Source organism: Antechinus flavipes, chromosome X (assembly GCF_016432865.1).
Source record: "Antechinus flavipes isolate AdamAnt ecotype Samford, QLD, Australia chromosome X, AdamAnt_v2, whole genome shotgun sequence".
Lineage (NCBI taxonomy): Eukaryota > Metazoa > Chordata > Mammalia > Dasyuromorphia > Dasyuridae > Antechinus > Antechinus flavipes.
The window spans coordinates 23,257,582-23,276,784 of NC_067404.1; the positions used below are offsets into that span (position 1 = coordinate 23,257,582).

The 19,203-nt window shown below is 39.5% G+C and overlaps 1 protein-coding gene across 2 annotated transcripts in view; it reads right to left on the reverse strand.

Annotated features, from left to right (window-relative positions):
- Positions 1-19,203, reverse strand: part of AFF2 (ALF transcription elongation factor 2) — a 589,532-nt gene that overhangs the window by 179,232 nt on the left and 391,097 nt on the right. For both annotated transcript variants that reach the window (XM_051968827.1, XM_051968826.1), the window contains exon 4: positions 11,759-11,803. In XM_051968827.1, the coding sequence (XP_051824787.1) occupies positions 11,759-11,803 (45 nt within the window). The remainder of the gene's footprint in view (positions 1-11,758; positions 11,804-19,203) is intronic.

The following is a 19,203-nucleotide window of genomic DNA, read 5'->3' on the forward strand; positions in this document are numbered from 1 at the left end:
AATATCGTATTAGAAACACTAGCCTCGGCAATAAGAGTCGAGAAAGAAATTAAAGGAATTAGAGTAGGCAATGAGGAAACCAAACTATCACTCTTTGCAGATGATATGATGGTATACCTAGAGAACCCCAGAGATTCTACTAAAAAGCTATTGGAAATAATTCATAATTTTAGCAAAGTAGCTGGCTACAAAATAAATCCCCATAAATCCTCAGCATTTTTATATATCACCAACAAAACCCAACAGCAAGAGATACAAAGAGAAATTCCATTCAGAATAACTGTTGATACCATAAAATATTTGGGAATCTATCTACCAAAGGAAAGTCAGGAATTATATGAGCAAAATTATAAAAAAGTCTCCACACAAATAAAGTCAGACTTAAATAATTGGAAAAATATTAAGTGCTCTTGGATCGGCCGAGCGAACATAATAAAGATGACAATACTCCCTAAACTAATCTATTTATTTAGTGCTATACCAATCAGACTTCCAAGAAAATATTTTATTGATCTAGAAAAAATAACAACAAAATTCATATGGAACAATAAAAAGTCGAGAATCTCAAGGGAATTAATGAAAAAAAAAATCAAATGAAGGTGGCCTAGCTGTACCTGATCTAAAATTATATTATAAAGCAGCAGTCACCAAAACCATTTGGTATTGGCTAAGAAATAGATTAGTGGATCAGTGGAAAAGGCTAGGTTCACAAGACAGAATAGTCAACTATAGCAATCTAGTGTTTGACAAACCCAAAGCCCCTAACTTCTGGGAAAAGAATTCATTATTTGATAAAAACTGCTGGGATAATTGGAAATTAGTATGGCAGAAATTAGGCATGGACCCACACTTAACACCATATACCAAGATAAGATCAAAATGGGTCTATGACCTAGGCATAAAGAACGAGATTATAAATAAATTAGAGGAACATAGAATAGTTTATCTCTCAGACTTGTGGAGGAGAAAGAAATTTGTGACCAAAGATGAACTAGAGACCATTACTGATCACAAAATAGAAAATTTCGATTACATCAAATTAAAAAGCCTTTGTACAAATAAAACTAATGCAAACAAGATTAGAAGGGAAGCAACAAACTGGGAAAACATTTTCACAGTTAAAGGTTCTGATAAAGGCCTCATTTCCAAAATATATAGAGAACTGACTCAAATTTATAAGAAATCAAGCCATTCTCCAATTGATAAATGGTCAAAGGATATGAACAGACAATTTTCAGAGGATGAAATTGAAACTATTACCACTCATATGAAAGAGTGTTCCAAATCATTATTGATCAGAGAAATGCAAATTAAGACAACTCTGAGATACCACTACACACCTGTCAGATTGGCTAAGATGACAGGAAAAAATAATGATGAATGTTGGAGGGGATGCGGGAAAACTGGGACACTATTGCATTGTTGGTGGAGTTGTGAACGAATCCAACCATTCTGGAGAGCAATCTGGAATTATGCCCCAAAAATTATCAAACTGTGCATACCCTTTGATCCAGCAGTGTTTCTATTGGGCTTATATCCCAAAGAAATACTAAAGAAGGGAAAGGGACCTGTATGTGCCAAAATGTTTGTAGCAGCCCTGTTTGTAGTGGCTAGAAACTGGAAAATGAATGGATGCCCATCAATTGGAGAATGGCTGGGTAAATTATGGTATATGAATGCTATGGAATATTATTGTTCTGTAAGAAATGACCAGCAGGATGAATACAGAGAGGACTGGCGAGACTTACATGAACTGATGCTAAGTGAAATGAGCAGAACCAGGAGATCATTATACACTTCGACAACGATATTGTATGAGGACATATTTTGATGGAAGGGGATTTCTTTGACAAAGAGATCTGAGTTTCAATTGATAAATGACGGACAAAAGCAGCTACTCCCAAAGAAAGAACACTGGGAAACGAATGTGAACTATCTGCATTTTTGTTTTTCTTCCCGGGTTATTTATACCTTCTGAATCCAATTCTCCCTATGCAACAAGAGAACTGTTCGGTTCTGCAAACATATATTGTATCCAGGATATACTGCAACATATCCAACATATAAAGGACTGCTTGCCATCTAGGGGAGGGGGTGGAGGGAGGGAGGGGGAAAAAAATTGGAAAAAAAATAGATGTAAATGCTTTAAAAAAAATAAAATAAAATAAAATAAAAAGTTAAAAGTAACAAATCCTAGGGAAAGCTGAGAATTTGAAAGTTTAGAAAGTGTGAGTCAGGTAGTAATTTTGTAATGCTAACCTCATGGAACTTTACCAGAAGGCACTAGAGGAAGGAACTTTTCTTTACATCTTCCATACACATTTACCAAAGTATATTGCAGTATTTATCTGGTAAGAAACAGTGGATTCAGTGGGGAAGTTGGAGATGATGTGAGCCACACCTGAGACATAGCTACCAAGGAGTTAAGATCTGTGCTCTATAAAGTCACAGACTCTATGAAGAAAGAGAGATGACTAGGATTCCAGAAAAGAAGCAGCCCCATGGGCAGCACAGACGAAAGCCAACTACAAATGAAGGGAAGAACTAGCCCTTACAATCAAGTGTTGATCTATGGGAAAAAAAGAGAGTCGAGGTAATGAGCCATTCAATAGAGACAGTGGGCCCAAGGTGGCTCTTGTATCTGATGATTCTACCTTGGGATATTGATGAAATATAGGTTGTGCATCTGTGGGGAAGTTTAAGAAAGGGATGTTTTCCAGCTTCTATTTTGGCTATGCTTGTTTAGGAAATGTTTTGGTACAATGCTGATTGTTTATATTGACTATTAGGGGTACCAGTGGGGACTTTTGAAGTTTAATTCTCAAAATACAGACTTACAGATCATTTTTTGAACTCATAGTAGTCACTGTATTTCAAGAGTATCTTAAGCAGTAAGTAAGGACTTTGGGAGTGGGTGGGTAGATCTCAGAGGGGGACACTACACTGACTACTATTATTAGTTCACTGGTGTCGCTGAATGGACTGCTTTACAAGTGTGAATAAAGAATGAAACAAAGACCCACATGTATTTTTCTCCTAGCTTCTTGTTCTTCATTTCCAAAGCTAAATGAAGGTATTAAAGTCATTCACTTCCCAGCCCCCAAGATTACTTAATTATTTATATTGAAGGTGAAATGATAATGTATCCGCCTTCATCAACTGTTAAGATAGTCTAAATGCTCTTTTTATTACTGTGGCGAGTTTAGGCAAAATTTCTGTCCCTTAATTTTCCTCAAATTCCATATAATAGGATTATCATACAAGATAGTTTCTAAGAGGCCTTCAGGTTGGGAAAGTTTTATCTTAAAGTGCTACAGAAATTGGAGTTATTCTTAGGGCCAGATGTGGAAACATGCATCAGAACACCATTTTTCTTGTATACGCATCCCGCCACCACAACCTTGCCCACTTTTTCCTGATAACCTTGTGTCAACTGTATCTGCTCAAAGATCTATTTATATGGAGGAAAAAATGGAGAGATGTGTGTGTGTGTGTGGGGGGTTGTGTGTGTCGGGGTATGGGTGTGTGTGTGTGTGTGTGTGTGTGTGTGTGTGTACAAGGTGTAGGCAGGAGGCACATGAGGCAAAAAGCCAGATTGACCTGGTCCAACATTTTGCTACTTCCTTTTCTTGCCACATTTTATACTGAATAAAAAATCAGTCGAAAGCGATTGTGCCTTTCAAAGAAACCCTGTATGTCTTACAGAAAGTATTCTCTTACTCTCAATGTGCCAAAGACATGTATCCAATTTTATATGTGGTTTACATTTGCAACCCCATCCATTCATTTCAATAGAAATAATAAATCACCATCTTCACAGAAAACAGCAGGTTTATGAAAACCATAGTTATTTTTATAGCACACCTAAGACATAAAGGGATTCATCTATTTACTCAGCTACTTAGAAGAGACTACTCTTTCTCCTTCCTGGGGCTACTGAATTACTTTTCTTTGACATCATCTCTCCCTGACTCGCTGCCACTTCTTTGACATGTTCTCATGTTAGACAAGTTAACATGATTCACTAGGTCAGGAAGCTTATTTTCAAATTTGCCATAAAGCCTTACATTCCACATGAAAATGCTTAAACTGCTTTCTAGATCCTAAATGTGTCTTGAATCACAATGAATAACTTCACCAGTATAACAGGGGACCAGCTAATGAGGGCCCAGTCCCAGGAGAACACGGATATTTGGTGAGTCTGCTTCCAGCCATGTTGAATGGAGGGCTCTCCACTCCACTTCCGAGCATGAGCAATTATATCCTCGGACTGTTGCAAAGCCTCCTTACCATGCAGGGAAGACAGACTTTTAAATTATTTCTTAATGACCTAAAACTAGGAATGCATAGAAAATATTTCCACAAGGGCAGCTCAGTCATTTCTGAAGAGGGAAGGACTATGGTAAACCCATGGAGGAGGACAAGGAGTAAACACCAACTATTTTTCCCACCAGGGTCAACATGAAACTAGGAGCACATGGCCTTCCTCTGTCTCCCTTCCTACTGTGTCTGATCTTTCACATTCAAGACATAGTACTGGAGATGAAAGAGACTAGCTTAGACTTTGGGGCTTCAGAAAGTTGAAAGAACAACCCACCAGAGAACCAGTGAAAGAAGCCACATCAGAGTCTGCAGACAACCAATCCTCACGAGGGGCAAAACCCAAGCCACCTGCTGGATCCAGCACAGCAGTTGATCAAGGCAGCCAAGAGGAGGAGACTGACTCTCTGTTGGCTATACCACATTCTGTGATAAGCTTGGTAGGGGGCCAGTGTTTTGCAGAAACTGCTTTAAGTTTGAGGAAGTGTGCTCCCCAGAGTTGAGGGAGGGATACTTATATTTCTGTTCTTGCCCTCTCTTCTCAGGAAATAGGCCTTTGTCATAGTTAAATGACATTAATTGGGTAAATGAAATCGTGGGATAATCACTAGCAACTAACATTGGGAAGAACACACTGGAAAGCAAGACTTAAATAATGGCATTTTGGAAAAACTTAAATTTTCTGGGGTAACCCCTATAATACTGAGGGAAAGATATGACTGATGGCCTTCTGGGTACTGACTCACTGGCATAAGTGCAAGTTGGGATAAGGACCCCTAGAGCTTAAACATGTTATATTTATATTTCCAATATACAATAATAGCCAGTATAATGAAATTTTGCATTTTTCTTCATGGTAAATCTGTGTTTTTGAATAGAGAAACCAATTATCAGGAAGAAAATAATAGGCTAGCTCCCTTGAAAGCTCATTGTACTACATGGCAGGCTCACCTCATATATGGCTACTACTATAAATTAAGTCCATTAGTACTCTGAAATAGTGTGAGAAGAACTAGTTGAGGACAGTCTCACAAGCTGACTAATGTATAGTTTCTAATATCATTAGATAAAAGCTAGCCATCAGAATCACAAAGGGTATGGCAATTTAATTGGTTTATGCACGTAACTCCATCAGAATTAATGTTATTGATAATTAAAGCTACACTTAGAATCATTCTATTTCTGGGATCAAGTATTCTCTTACTGTTTCCATAAAAGTGAACCCTATTCTTTAAAACTTCAAAGAGCTCTCATTTCATTAGTGTGGGCACTCTCTTCACAGTCACCAATCACAATCCCTCAGTAATTTAGGAGACTGTCCGCATGGGTTATCACAGCTAACAACTTCATCATCCTGCATCCAAGCTGGATATGGGCTTCTATGTACTCAACAAGGCTAGTTCTGAAACAATAGACACAGAGTCCATCCCTGGGCTCAGATTTGAAACTTTTCCAGTTAGAAAGGACATCGCAGAGTTTGTGATCAACTGGCATAGCCTTCAAGGGTCCAGGGTCATCAAACCAGGATGAATAAGTGGGAAGATATTAGTGGAGGCTCAAAGCCTACATGAGATTAGAGTGAGCACCAGGAAGAGGATTCCAATTAAGTGAATTGCAGAGACCTTGATTCGTAGGATTCCAATTTCAGCCTTATTTTATAATAATAATAATAATAATAACAACAACAACAATTATTATTATTATTACTGATTTAGGTATCTGACCAACCTTGCTCTTTGATTATCTTTTTTTCCCTGAGTTTTTATTTGTTTGCTTTTTCAAAGTGATGCTAACAAACAGAGTATGTGGCAGGTATGTCATCACATGGCAAGTTCCTACCATGTTTTAAAAGCACAAATGAAAAATAAAACTATTAAGTAGAATCACTATCACTTAGAGTGTTGTAAATACATTAATACCATAACCAATAAGGGGGGGGATAGCCATCTCGATATTTACCAACCTATTCCATATGGCAGAAGGAAATCTGCGAGCAGATACAGTTCATCAAATCATGTTTCCTAATCCTTAGTTAGCAGCTTCCTGTTTTCCCCGTAAACAGTGAATTGCATGTACAGATGTTTCATCGTAAAATTATCAACTCCTGAAGGTGCTTTACTAGGAAACACAATCTGTTCCATAGCAAAAATAAAAGAAATGAAACTTCAATTATGTACCTGCAATTCTGCCTGTGTAAGAGGTTGAAATAATAGCTGCTGTTATATTTAAAGTAAATACTTCCTCAGGAACAAGTAATGTTAGTGCACAAAAAACCAGGAATTGCACAATCTCCTCAGTGCCAGAGTTGATATTCTTCCTGTCTTAACTCTTCCACAAAAGAACAGCCCAAAACCTACCAAAAAAAAAACTGTGGGAGTCGAGAAAACTGTTACTACTATCACTGCCATCATGACAGGAACAGCTGAGGAGTCTTTTGATGTTATAAAATTGCAGCCTCCACTGGCCCTCTCCTCCAGTGCTCTCAGCATGGCATCAAAGTGGACCTGAGGTCCAGAAGACTGTTCTACCATAGGTCCATGGGGAGCAAGCTGTGACAGGTCTTACCAAGCTGGAAGGGGCTCCAAGTAGAGGGCGATTGCCGGACAGTATGTCAGTCATATTTGGACCAGGCTAAGTTTAGAGATGATCACCAGAAGGTATCATCCCTAGAGGATGTTTGATTTAGGGACCCGAGTATGTGATAGAGCTCATAATCATGATGTGGAAGACTTGGGATCTATGCTCATAGGACTATTCCAAAAAGGATATCACCAAATCTTTTAAATTATGAAGGCTACAACTATGGCTAGAATTGCAACATTCTTATAATTCTTCTCTTCCTCCTTCTGATCAAAAATTATTTTCACATTTCAGAAACAAATGGCTTTCAATGAAACAATCAACTTGAATGAAGTATCTCCTACATGGAAGATATGGAATGTTGAAAACCAATCCAGTTCCTATTCTTGAGGAGTTTACAGAAAGGTAGGTCAAGTACCCCAAGAAGCAAGATGCAACATTGGGTTGGAAGGGATAAGAGGCAGATGAAAGATCAAGGGGGCATTTGGGAAATCCTCATGGAAGGAGACAGCACTTGTGGCTGGGGGATCAGGAAAGGTTTTATGCAACAGGTGGTACCCAAGCAGGGCCTTGAAGAAGAAGAAAGAACTCAGTAATGAGGAAGGCTGCAAGTCACATAAGCAACAATGATTTATTAACCTGCTAAGATCTAGGCACTAATTTTGGTGCCTAAAACAAAAGGGAAACAAGTCCAGCCCTCAAGGAGATTATAATCTAGGCCCAAGTCAAAAGAGACATTGTGTAAACATGAATTGTTTGAATATCTAGGAAAACAGGTACAAGGTAATCAATTCCAGTTGGGGAGGGGGAGAAGCAAGGCACTAGGAGCTGGAGGGGATTAGAGACTTAACTGGAAGTCAGTATTTGATCCTGATTATCCAAGATAAAAGAATAAACAAGAGATGTCTGATGCTTGTTACTGGTAAAAAGACATCATATGGCTGTTTTCATTTAAAAATTGGGTCTGAGGCTATTAGATACGAATTAGGTGAACTTTCTGCAAGGCCCCAAAGTGGCTTTGCTGCTGGCTATGTTGGTTAAATCATCCACTCTGAGCATGGTTGCTCTTTAAAAATCCTTGTCAGCTTTTAATCCTCTGAGGTAAAGAAAGTAGAAGGTAAGGCAGAGTCTAGCAAGGGTCCTCAAACTTTTTAAAATAGGGGCCAGTTCACTGTCCCTCAGACTGTTGGAGGGTCGGACTATAGTCAAAACAAAAACTTTGTTTTGTGGGCCTTTAAATAAAGAAACTTCATAGCCCTGGGGGAGGGGAACAAACGTCCTCAGCTGCCACATCTGGCCTGCGGGCCGTAGTTTGAGGACCCCTGGAAGGAATGGCAAAGAAGAAGGGTTATTATAACTCAGTCCAGGGATCCTGAACTCCAAGATATTATCCAAATTCATTGAGTGAATGGGAATTGTGGATTTATCTAAAAAAATTACTTCATGTGAGCAGGTTGCTGCCAAAAGCACCATTTAGATCACTGATTTTTCTTGTCATAGTTTTTATTGCAATGGAATCAAACCTAGAGAAGCTTGAATGGAAAAAGAGAAAAAAGAGGCTGGAGAGAAAACTGGCTAACTCAGAGGAAGTAGCAAGGGTGTTAAAAGGAAGTTAGGGCTTAAAAGAAAAACTCCATTGTTTTAATTAATGTGCAATATTAGATAAGACCCTGTTGTCAAAGAAAAAAAAGATTTTGAATGTGACCACTTTTCTCATCCTTGACAGCTGTATGATATTTTATATATCTCAAAGCACTTGGCTCTATTATCCTTTTTGATCTCCATAAAACCCCCAAAAGTAAACATGGCAGTGTTTATCATACCCCGTTTAAAGCTAAGGAAACTCAGGTTCTGCTTAACTTGCTTAGAGGCTTTTTGCCATTAAACAGGAAGCAGAATCCATGGAATCTGAATTCCTGTTCTTTGCTCTTTTCAAGATACCACATGATATAGCTTCCATCCAGGAAACAAGAAATGGTCGGACATCTATGACAACAAGATGGAGACAGAAAAGAGACCAGTCTTAACTTGATCATTAGAGATGGAGTTAAGAAAGAGAAACAGGAGTGAGCAGAATCAGAAAAACACCTATGTCAATAGATGACTGGCAAGGAAATGCTGGGAGTATCAGAGCCTTTATCTGCTCAGACACTAAGCCATAGAGGCAAAGAAGTTCAGGACATAGGTGTCACTGGGAAAACTTGAAAAGTTAAGAACTAGACTGGAAATCTGGGTAGTAGTGTCGAGCCCATTGCCACTCTAAGTGTGGGAAATAAATCTTAAACAACTGAGCTGTCAAAAAGAGGGCACCAATTAGTGGTATTGTCAAAACAAGAATTCCATACAATTTATAGTCTTTCTTTTTTAAACAAGCCCTTCCTTTCAATTCTCTTTCAAGTACAACAAGAACTTTTGTTATTTTTCTCAAGGGGGTGCTATCTCTTTTAAACATATTAGGATGACTTGTGACTTTTCTCTGGGGTTATAAATGACATTTTGCTACTAGAAGTGGCTATTCCAATAGTTTTACAGGTGTTTCCCAAGCTCTCCAAATTTCATAGCAATGCTGCCAGGTCTCTAGCTCTGGGCCCCTCCTAAGGAGAGTATGTCAATTAAAACAAATTGGGAGGTGTTTTGGGGATGCATTTAGAATGCCTTTAAGACTTAAGATGAGCCTGTGGAATTAATTTGAGAACTCTTAATTTGAAACACTCTTTTCCTGCTCTACCTTTCATTAAGAAAACTAATTAAATGCCTAATAAAGATCTGCTGCTGTTTAAATACCATCACCCTATGGAAAGTAGGAAATGGATGAGTTCCCACATGGCACATCCAGATCCAGATTTTGACCCTAGAGATTAAAGAGGGGAGCTTTGGATAGCCCATCTGTGATCCATGGACCCTTAGGCTGATCGAAGGTACACACCTGGCCTATAGGCAGCAAGAACAGTCTCCCCAGTGTTCTCAGAACACTGAAGCAGTCGGGCTGATGGGAGCACCCAACACAGTGCCTTACCCAGGGGAGCTGAAGTGTTTCCTTGAACTCCTGGAGAGTAATCATGTGATAATGTATGTAATGACAAGGAGCATGATAGAGTAGCTAGGAGGCAGATAGTTGGAGTTAGGTAGACCTGTCATGGGGAAGCCATTTCAGTCAACTCTATGACACCTGAAGGCATGAGTAAGCCGCTGATTGTTTCAACAGAAGAAGCCCCCAACTGAGGAAACAGGACATTGTACATGCATAAACACAAACCTTTATATTGGTTCGTGAATATTCTCTCATGTATTCTTCAAAATATTCAAGTGGGTGAACTATAGCTCTCTTTATATTATTCTAATATTCTATTACTTGCATTTAATGAGGAGAGACAGCATAACCTATTGGATAGGGCTGGACTTGGACAGAAGAAGACACCTGGATTCAGATCTTGCCCGTGACACATACCAGCAATGTGTGTGTGCCTCGATATATCCATAATTTATTTCCTTAGGCAATTACATATTGTGATCTTTGTTGGTGGAGGTACAGGCAAGCTTGGAGCTAATAATTCCGAAGTGTCTAAGTTTAAAGGTTATTAGAAGCCAGATAAATTTTCAGTCCCATTATAATCCGCTACAATTACTAGGCCAAGAAGGCTGGCTATCTGTGTCAGTCAAAGGGACACACTCCCCACACTGATCAATATCACAGATCTTTGAAGTACTAAAGGAATATGCATGGAACAAATGCAATGCTCATGAAAATCTAAGAGTGCATCAGAAAGAATACTGTACCATGTTCTACCCTCCTGCCTACCAAGATCAACTAGTGTGACGGTGTTCTGAAAAGGCAATCTCAAGTTACAATTTCCTCATCTGCAGAACAGGTCCAATGAAATAAAGGAGCTGGTATGTTAGGAAGAGCTTTGTAACAAACTGTCAAGTGGTCTTTAAATGAGACACATTATACAATCATTATGCCGGCCACTTGGTAATATTTTAAGCCTCACTAAGACATGCAGAGCATCATTCAGGAAATAGGATTTCCCCAGTATACAAAAGAGATAAACACAGATAAGAAACTAGCCCCAAATGCCAGAATAGGGTGCAAATGGCTTCTTGCTCCCTGATGCCTACTGGCCCAGTTCACTGGATTTGTTTTCCTTTCAGTGTTATTCCCTAGGGTACAGATAGGACATCATTTTTCCACATAGGGTAAGAACCCATTTCAACTATAGAAAACACCAGCACTGAAGATAAGTAAAGAGTTAGGGAAGAAACGGGCTGAAGACAATGCAAAAACTGAAGGTCCTGATCAGAGAAAGCTTCTTAAGGGAGAGGTGGTGGAAGACTGGTCTCTGACCAGGAACCATAAAAAAAACGAGCTTTGGTTAGGAGATGGAAAAATGGAGCTTGATTAGAGGCTGTGATGGGAGAGAAGAAGAAAGGAAATGTGGAACGGAAGCCAAGCATAAGCACCCCCCTAAAGGGAATTGAAGCAGGATAGGAGTTTCTGAGCATGACACTGCTGAAACAGCCTAGTAATTCTTTAATCATCATCATCATTATTATTGTTGCTGTTATGGTTATTTTCAAAATGAGGCTCCTAATCCCACCCAGGCTGGATGTGTAGCAGTCACTCCCAGGCCAATCCTACTATGGATTAGCATGAAAGCTTTACACCTCCTGTGGAGGCCTGGTGGACCCCTCCTGCTGGGGGCTTACCATACTAGTACCATACTTAGTAGGACATGCAAAAAGTTTTAGTTCAGCTTCAGCTCGTAGCACCCAAGCTCAAGCCTTAACATCTTTTAGAGTACCTCATCATGACTGGATCACAGGAATAAATCACAAGAATAAAAATTTAAAAACTCACCCTTAAAATTTCTTCCACACAGCTGGGGTCATTGGAAAGGTTGATCTGAAACAAACAAAAAATAAAGTCCAATTTAGTTACTCCTACAAAAATTGGCTGGATCTTATTTATGCTGTGGGGAAATATTTGAAGAAAGTAAAGTTAGCCATCAGTATTTTTCTATGAAATACAAAATAATAATACTCAGATGATCAATTGTTTTAATTTAATATAAAACACTGGGACCATAGCAGAGCAGAAAATGGGCCAAGAGGGAGGCAGCAGACCCGGCTTCTAACAGCAGCTACCCCCCCCCATCCTGGGTGACCCCAGGCAAGTCACTCCAGGGGCTCATTTTCCTCATCTGTAAAATGAGAGAGTCCGACTTGATTATCTCTCTTGTTCCCTTCTAGCTCTGACAGTCTATTATTCTGTGGTGTCAGGTCAGTCTCATATTAGGACATTTGATGAACAAATCAGGCTCTCAATCACCCAAGTTTTAAAATCAATTTCCTAATATTAATATAAAGAACTATGAGTCTAAATTGATCATTAGAAAGAAAATTGGAATTATATTGGGTCAGCTCTTCAGTCCATCCAGCTCAATCTTCATGTCTGTGACATCAATCGGTGATTATCTACTGAGTGCCTACTCTAGTTAAAATCTTGTGGTAGATTCAAAGATGAATGGGGTATAAACTATATCTCACCCTTGAGGAGCCTGTAAGTAATTTGGGGGAAGTAAGACAAATACACACAAAGGAAATAAATACAAAAGTGCTATGTAATTTGAAGAAGCAGCAGCATGGCGTGCTGGATAGAATATTGTACTTAGGATCAGGGAAAACCTGGGTTCATATTCCCCTTCTGCTACTACTTATGTGATCTTGGGCTAGTGGCACCCTCTCCTAGGATCCAATGCAGCTCAATATCAATGATACCATGAGTTCTTCTCATAGCCAGGAGCAATAATGGCTGACCAACTGCCACCAAGGAGTAGAGAGACACAATCGCTCCTGGACAGACAATCCCCTTCCCCCAGTGCAACAGTCCTGCTTCCAAACCAACTCTCATAGCCATTATCTCGAGGAAGCAACTTCTGCCAAGCTCAAGTTCCAGCCCTACTTAGGTTCGGGTTACTCCACAACGAATGAGACTCTACTCAACTCTCAAGGTGTTGTAGCCACCCATATTCATTCTTGGCCTACAGGGAAGGGAGGAAAACAGCACTGGATTTTTCAAAAAGGTAGCATGGCTAAAATTTAGCCCATTCATTTCTTTATAACTATCTCTATCATTGCATATCTATCTCACCAATCCACTAGAAAGCATTTTCATCCAAGACCTCATTTTAATTTTGAATAGAGGTCACGGGAGTATAGAATTAGTGGTGAAGCTCAGATGAGAATCAGGTTTCCAATTTGGACTTCTCAAGTCCAGGACTTCCACCTGTCTCTTAAGAATCCTCTCTGATTTTGGGTAAGAGGAATTAGAGATTCGACTTCTGGCTCTTGGACAAATAAACACATCTTATTTCTTCATCTATATAATAAGGATATTGGATTCAATGGCTTCTGAGCTACTGCCCAATTCTAAACTGCACTTAGCATGAAGTCTGGCATGTAGTAGGTGCTTTACAAATGCTTGTTGACCGAATGAACATTATCTAAACAATCCCCAAAGTGTCTATTTATCCCACAGTGTCAAGATGCTTGTTCACTAGGACTTTTATTGAAGAAACTGAAAAGATGGGAATTTCATTTTTTTTCTCCTAGTTTCAGATTAGCTTTCATAGCAGGGGGTAAACATACCCAAGCAATGATTAGCTGATGGGAGAAGCATGAGACTCAGAAAATGTAAAACCGGAAGCATTGTCATTCCTTACATGAGCCTGCCTATCTTCTTAGGTACCTCAATGTTTCCCATCAACCCCACTGGTTGGGCTATGTAGGCGCCCGGTAGATATTTCTCGATTGATGTCACCCAAGGAGAAGAGGTCTGATGATAATTGTACAGCTTGTCAAATAGTCAGGCTCGCTGGTGATAGCAAATGCCTTTCCATCATCAAATATTCAATTAATAATAGAGGACCTAGAGAGGATGCTTTAATCATCTGGGAATTAATCAGTTTGGACTATACGTCTTGGTGATTATGGTAATATAGGATTATCAAGGAGATGATGATTTTGGCGGTGAGACATAAGCAGCATATGATGTTAAATAGACAACATTTAGATTAATATAAAACGTTAAAAGAATAATTATTACAACATGGTTATTACCAAGGAGATCAATGTGAGTCCTTGAGTACACTGCTATTAATGAATTTCTAAGGGAGCAAGGCTATTTTCAGAAATCATCTCTCAGTCACCTTACTTGGAGTCATTTGCAAAGCACAAAGCAAATATAAGCCATCTTATTTTACAACAAAGACTACTCTAAGAAATGTCCAGAAACAGTAAGTTCACCAAATGATAGGATCTTATTTTAGAGCTGGAAAGCAACTCAGAAATCATCTGCACCAGTTTTCTCATCTTTATATAAGCAGGGAAACGAAGGTAAAATGACTAGTCCAAGGCCCCAGGTATTAAATGACAAAGATAGGACTTAAACCAGAGTCCTCAGAATACAGATTCAATGCTCATTTTCTGTACTTTGAGGTCTAATGGCAAATAGGTCCCTGGTTTCAATCAAGAGGCCTCAATGACACTGAGTAGCATCCTCTCAGGTCCAACTATCGTTCCACCATATCCCTAACACAAACTCACATAAGTAGCTAATTACCATGAACATTTTCTAGCATAAACTGTCACATTTATTTGATAAGTAAATTGAGGCTCCTCCCCAGACACATAAGCTATGCAATGTTGAAGAAAATGGAAAACCAAGTGATAATAGGACACTCAAATTCAGCTCCAGTCAATATTTCAAGTCTTGTGAGTGATCATTTGTAAAAGTGGAATTACATGCCATTAAATCTTAGTTTCCCTAAACTTTAGGATTTCCTCATCAGCAGAAACATTTAAGGAACTGGATTGCTAAAAGACTGCCAATCAATGCTCACAAAAACTTAAGTTTTGCTCCAATATTCCCTTCTATGATCATGAACTTGTAATTGAAGAGTAAGTTATCTTACATAAAACACAGCTAGAAGGCCTCCGGTAATATAACGCCAAATAAACAAAAAATTCACAATAGCTACATGGTAAAGTGTTTGTCCAATTTTATAGTTATCCACAAAAGCCCTCAGCATAAGAAAAGATGGTATTTACTATGAAATTTCTGGACAAATGGCCACTAGACTCCATTTAAAACTGGAGAATAGTCATCCTATACTCTTACACATGAACACTCAAAACTTTAAAGATAAGGAGCCACGAGAAGTGGGCACATCCATTGTAATAGGAGCAAAAGTGGGGCTGGAGGAGGGAGGGAATCAGCCTTTATATAGTGCCTACTATGTGCCAGGCATTATAAAAGTGTTTTTCAAATACCTCATTTGATCCTCCCAACCACCCTGAAAGATACGTGTTGTCATCATGTCCATTTTACTGCTGGGGGGGACCAAGACAAACAGTAGTTAACTGATTTGGCTATGGTCACACAGCTAGTGTCTGAAGGAAGATTTGAATTCAGCTCTTCCTAACTCCAAGCCCAGTGCTCCATCTGCACTATCCCGAAGTACCAACATCTATTACACAGATAATCAATTTCTAGTATGTGGTTGAAAAAACCCAAATCACTCAGAGCGAAAGAGGAATATGATTCAAAACAATTGAAGTTTTATTGTAAACCCCCCAAAGTGTCTAAGATTAAAGAAAGAAATAGAATGGAGGGGAAAGAAAGATCCTGTAAGATGCTGCTGGAAGAGCTGTAAATTGGGCTTGGAATTCTTTTCAGTAACTGGGAATTATGTGAAGAAAGTAACATAAATGCCTCTTTCTTTTGAATCAGAGATCCTACTACCACTAAGCATAGAAAGAATACAAAATATAGATGGCAAAGATGGAGCGGGGGGCGGGGGGGGAGTACCAGAGACCTCAAAAAGCACTTTTTGGAGAAGTGAAAAAGCAGAAAAATGTGGATGCCCAGTGATTGGGGGAATCAGGAAAGTCATAAGTATTTATTAAGTACCTGCTCTGTGCCAGCTAAGTGGATCAGTGAATAGAATCGAATGGTGGGCCTAGAGAAAGACCCGAGTTTAAATCTGCCTCAGACACTTACTAGATGTGTGACCCTGGGCAACTTACCTAACCTATGTTTGCCTTAATCCACTGGAGAAGGAACGGAAAACCATTATAGTATCTTTGCCAAGTTAAGCCCATGACCAGTATTGATGTGCTATGGAACACAGAGTCATGTAGAGTTGGACCCAACTGAACAGTGCATGTCATATACTGTACTAAGTGCTTTAAAAATATTATCTCATTTGATCATCACAACAATCTAGGTGCTGTTATTATGGATGGTGATATTATTATCCCCAGTTTACAATTAAGAAAACTGAGGGACTTGTCCAGGGTCACACAACTAGCAATCACAACCTATTTTTTTTTTAATTTTTTATTTAATAATTACATTATATTGACACTCATTTCTGTTCCGATTTTTTTTTCCCCTCCCTCCCTCCACCCCCTCCCCTAGATGGCAAGCAGTCCTTTATATGTTGGATAATCACAACCTATTTTGAACTCGGGTCTTGTTGGCTCCAAGACTGGCGCTCCATCCTTTGAGCCACAAATGGCTAGTCAGTCAAGAAGCATTTATTAAACACTTATTATGTGATTATGTAACAAATTCGGGTATATGTACATACTGGAAGAAAAGAAATATAAAGAATACAGAAAAGAATGGGAAGACTTATACAAGAACAATATTTACACTTGAATCCAACACATTACATGGAAGGAACCAAGAATTCAAATTAAATGTTGCATATTTACAGTGGCCATACAGAGATGAAGAAGTAGGGGATTATGGGTAGAAAGTAATGCATATATACATCAAACTCGCTTCATGTGTTGTATAGTTTGGAGCAACTGTTTCCTTCCCTCTCTTTTTTCTTTATCACAAAGGAATACCTCCCTGGATATAGAGTAGAAAGGATATATTTTGGATAGGAAGACAAGATAAAAATAAAAGATACCAACACAAATGTGCATGGGAGGTATGGAGAAACCCAGCTCTAAATAGAAAATATACAGCCCCTCTGCCCATGACTAGGACAATCAGTCCTGCTATTTAAAAATATTAAGCCAGGAGACTGGAGTGGCCCTCTGCCAGTGTCCCGGTAAGGTCGATGTGCTATGTGGGAGGTTGGCTGCAGGGGCTGAGCAAGGTTCTCATTTCCTCCCCTTCTTCTTTTCTGTTAATACAGCGTGTCAAAGCTGGAAGAGAGAAGGACTGAAGCCTGCCCGATGTGGCAGTGTTCCCAAGGTTTCTGAGGATGGCTCCATGTTCCGCAAAGTGCCTCTCTAGACTAGAGCCCAGACACAGGGCATGGAAAGGAGGAAAGCTGGTGTGTGAGGGCACACGCATTACAGGTTCAGAGAAGAGTTCCATGTCTGACCCCTTAGCAATTAAATGCAGTGTCTGGCCCCTAGAGAAGGTGGGCTTGGCAGCGGGCATCGAGATGTGTTTGCCACCTCTACTATTGCAGCTCAAGTCCCTGCAGTGACAGAAGGCTCCATTGAAGATTAAATTCTCTAGGCCACTAAATCTCAATTTCCTGCCATTTCTATTAACTTCAGTGCCTGTCTCCCGGACAGACAGACCAGCTATCTCATATAGAAGGAAGACAGTGTGAAAATAGTGCTGCATAAATTAAAGTCAAATCATTCAGCTTTGGAAGGAGGCATCTGACCTGCAATATCAAATACATGAAATGGCATCTCAGGAAGGAGAATATATTTATATTTTTTAATTACAAAGAAAATATTTGAGAAGTTTTCCATACGTGTGATAGTTTTGCTAATTCAGCCAGATGATCACAGGATATCATAGCAACTAATGCCAAAAGAACTAACCAATTTCCTGGTGACCTGAGCACCCCGTTTTTATTAATTGCCAATTCATGGCTTCCCACACATGGTCTTTAATTTATCGGCCAGGAAGTTTTATGACCCTACACACTGTCTCTTTGACCCAGTAATCTTCAACTTCACCTTTCCTTGCTATCAACTAGTATGGCAGAGTGAATGCCAAATAGTATTATCAGCAACTCATAAAACTGTAAACTGATTGTAAAAATCATAATATAGAAATGTGTCGCGTACATTCAATGTAGCAGGTATCTCACAGGGATATATTTCCCCACCTGCCCAGTAGCAGGAGATCAAATGAGATGGCTTTTTAAGGTCCCTGTGAGCTCCAACATCTACAATTGTACATTATCATCACGTAGGCAAGATTCCAAACCCAATCCAGACTAGTTTTGACTTTTGCCTTAGATGCCCCCTCCTCTTTTCCCATTTTGTCCCATTAAGGGTGAATGGGATTGGGATGGTGAAGAGGAGAGAGGAGAAGGGAGATAGAGAGATGGGGAAAAGAGAGAAAACGGGAAAGAAATGCAAGGATAAGAAGAAATACTGGATAACAAGATAGAGCTAGATAGAGAAATGCAGAACAGGAGACACAAGGAAAGGAAGAGAGCCCAGGTCAAGGGGGGAGGGTGGACTTGGTAGCTTTTCACCAGCACTGGGAACCTGGGTATCAGGGAGTCCTCACCTGTGTATCTACTGCCTTTTGAAATGTAGATGACCCAATTAGGCACACTTCACAGTCCTACAACCCCTCTAATACTTAAGAGACTCCATTCTGAATTGTCTAATAGGAGCAGCCAGATAGTAAGGCAATTATCCCCTGGGATGCAGCAGCAGAGATTAGAGCAATATCACTGAGAGGGCAAAATCTGGCCCCAGGGCAGGAGGCTACCCATTGGAGAGCTAAATGGAGCCAAAGAGGGTCTGTCTACAAGGGTGTCTGGGAGTGCTAGATTAATCAATATCCTCTCCAAAGGCCAGTGATTTGGAAGTGCTAAATGGGGTTTCTTTTTATTATAAAGAATAGCTCTTTTTAAAGATTTTCAATAGTTTGTATTCAGCAAGCATCTCCAAGCATCAAAGTGATCGGCAGCATGGAACACTTAAAAAACGTGATTATCTTTGAAAATACATCTTGACTTGTCAAGTTTTTCAAGGCAGTTCTGGTTTTCCCAAGGAATTCCTCATTAACCAGGTGGAGCAGCAGTTCACAGTTTTTAGAATCGTTTCTGAAGACACAGCTACAGGGCCATAGTGGGGTCTCAGATTAATTGCTCTAAATGCATTTGCAAAAGAATCATTTTAATATATAGCTTTGAATCATATTTTTCATCTGTTTCTTTGAATAAGAAAGGACTTTCATCCAAGGCCCTATCCTACCTACCAGACACCAGCATGGTCTTTGTAAAATGTCCAGTTAATGAC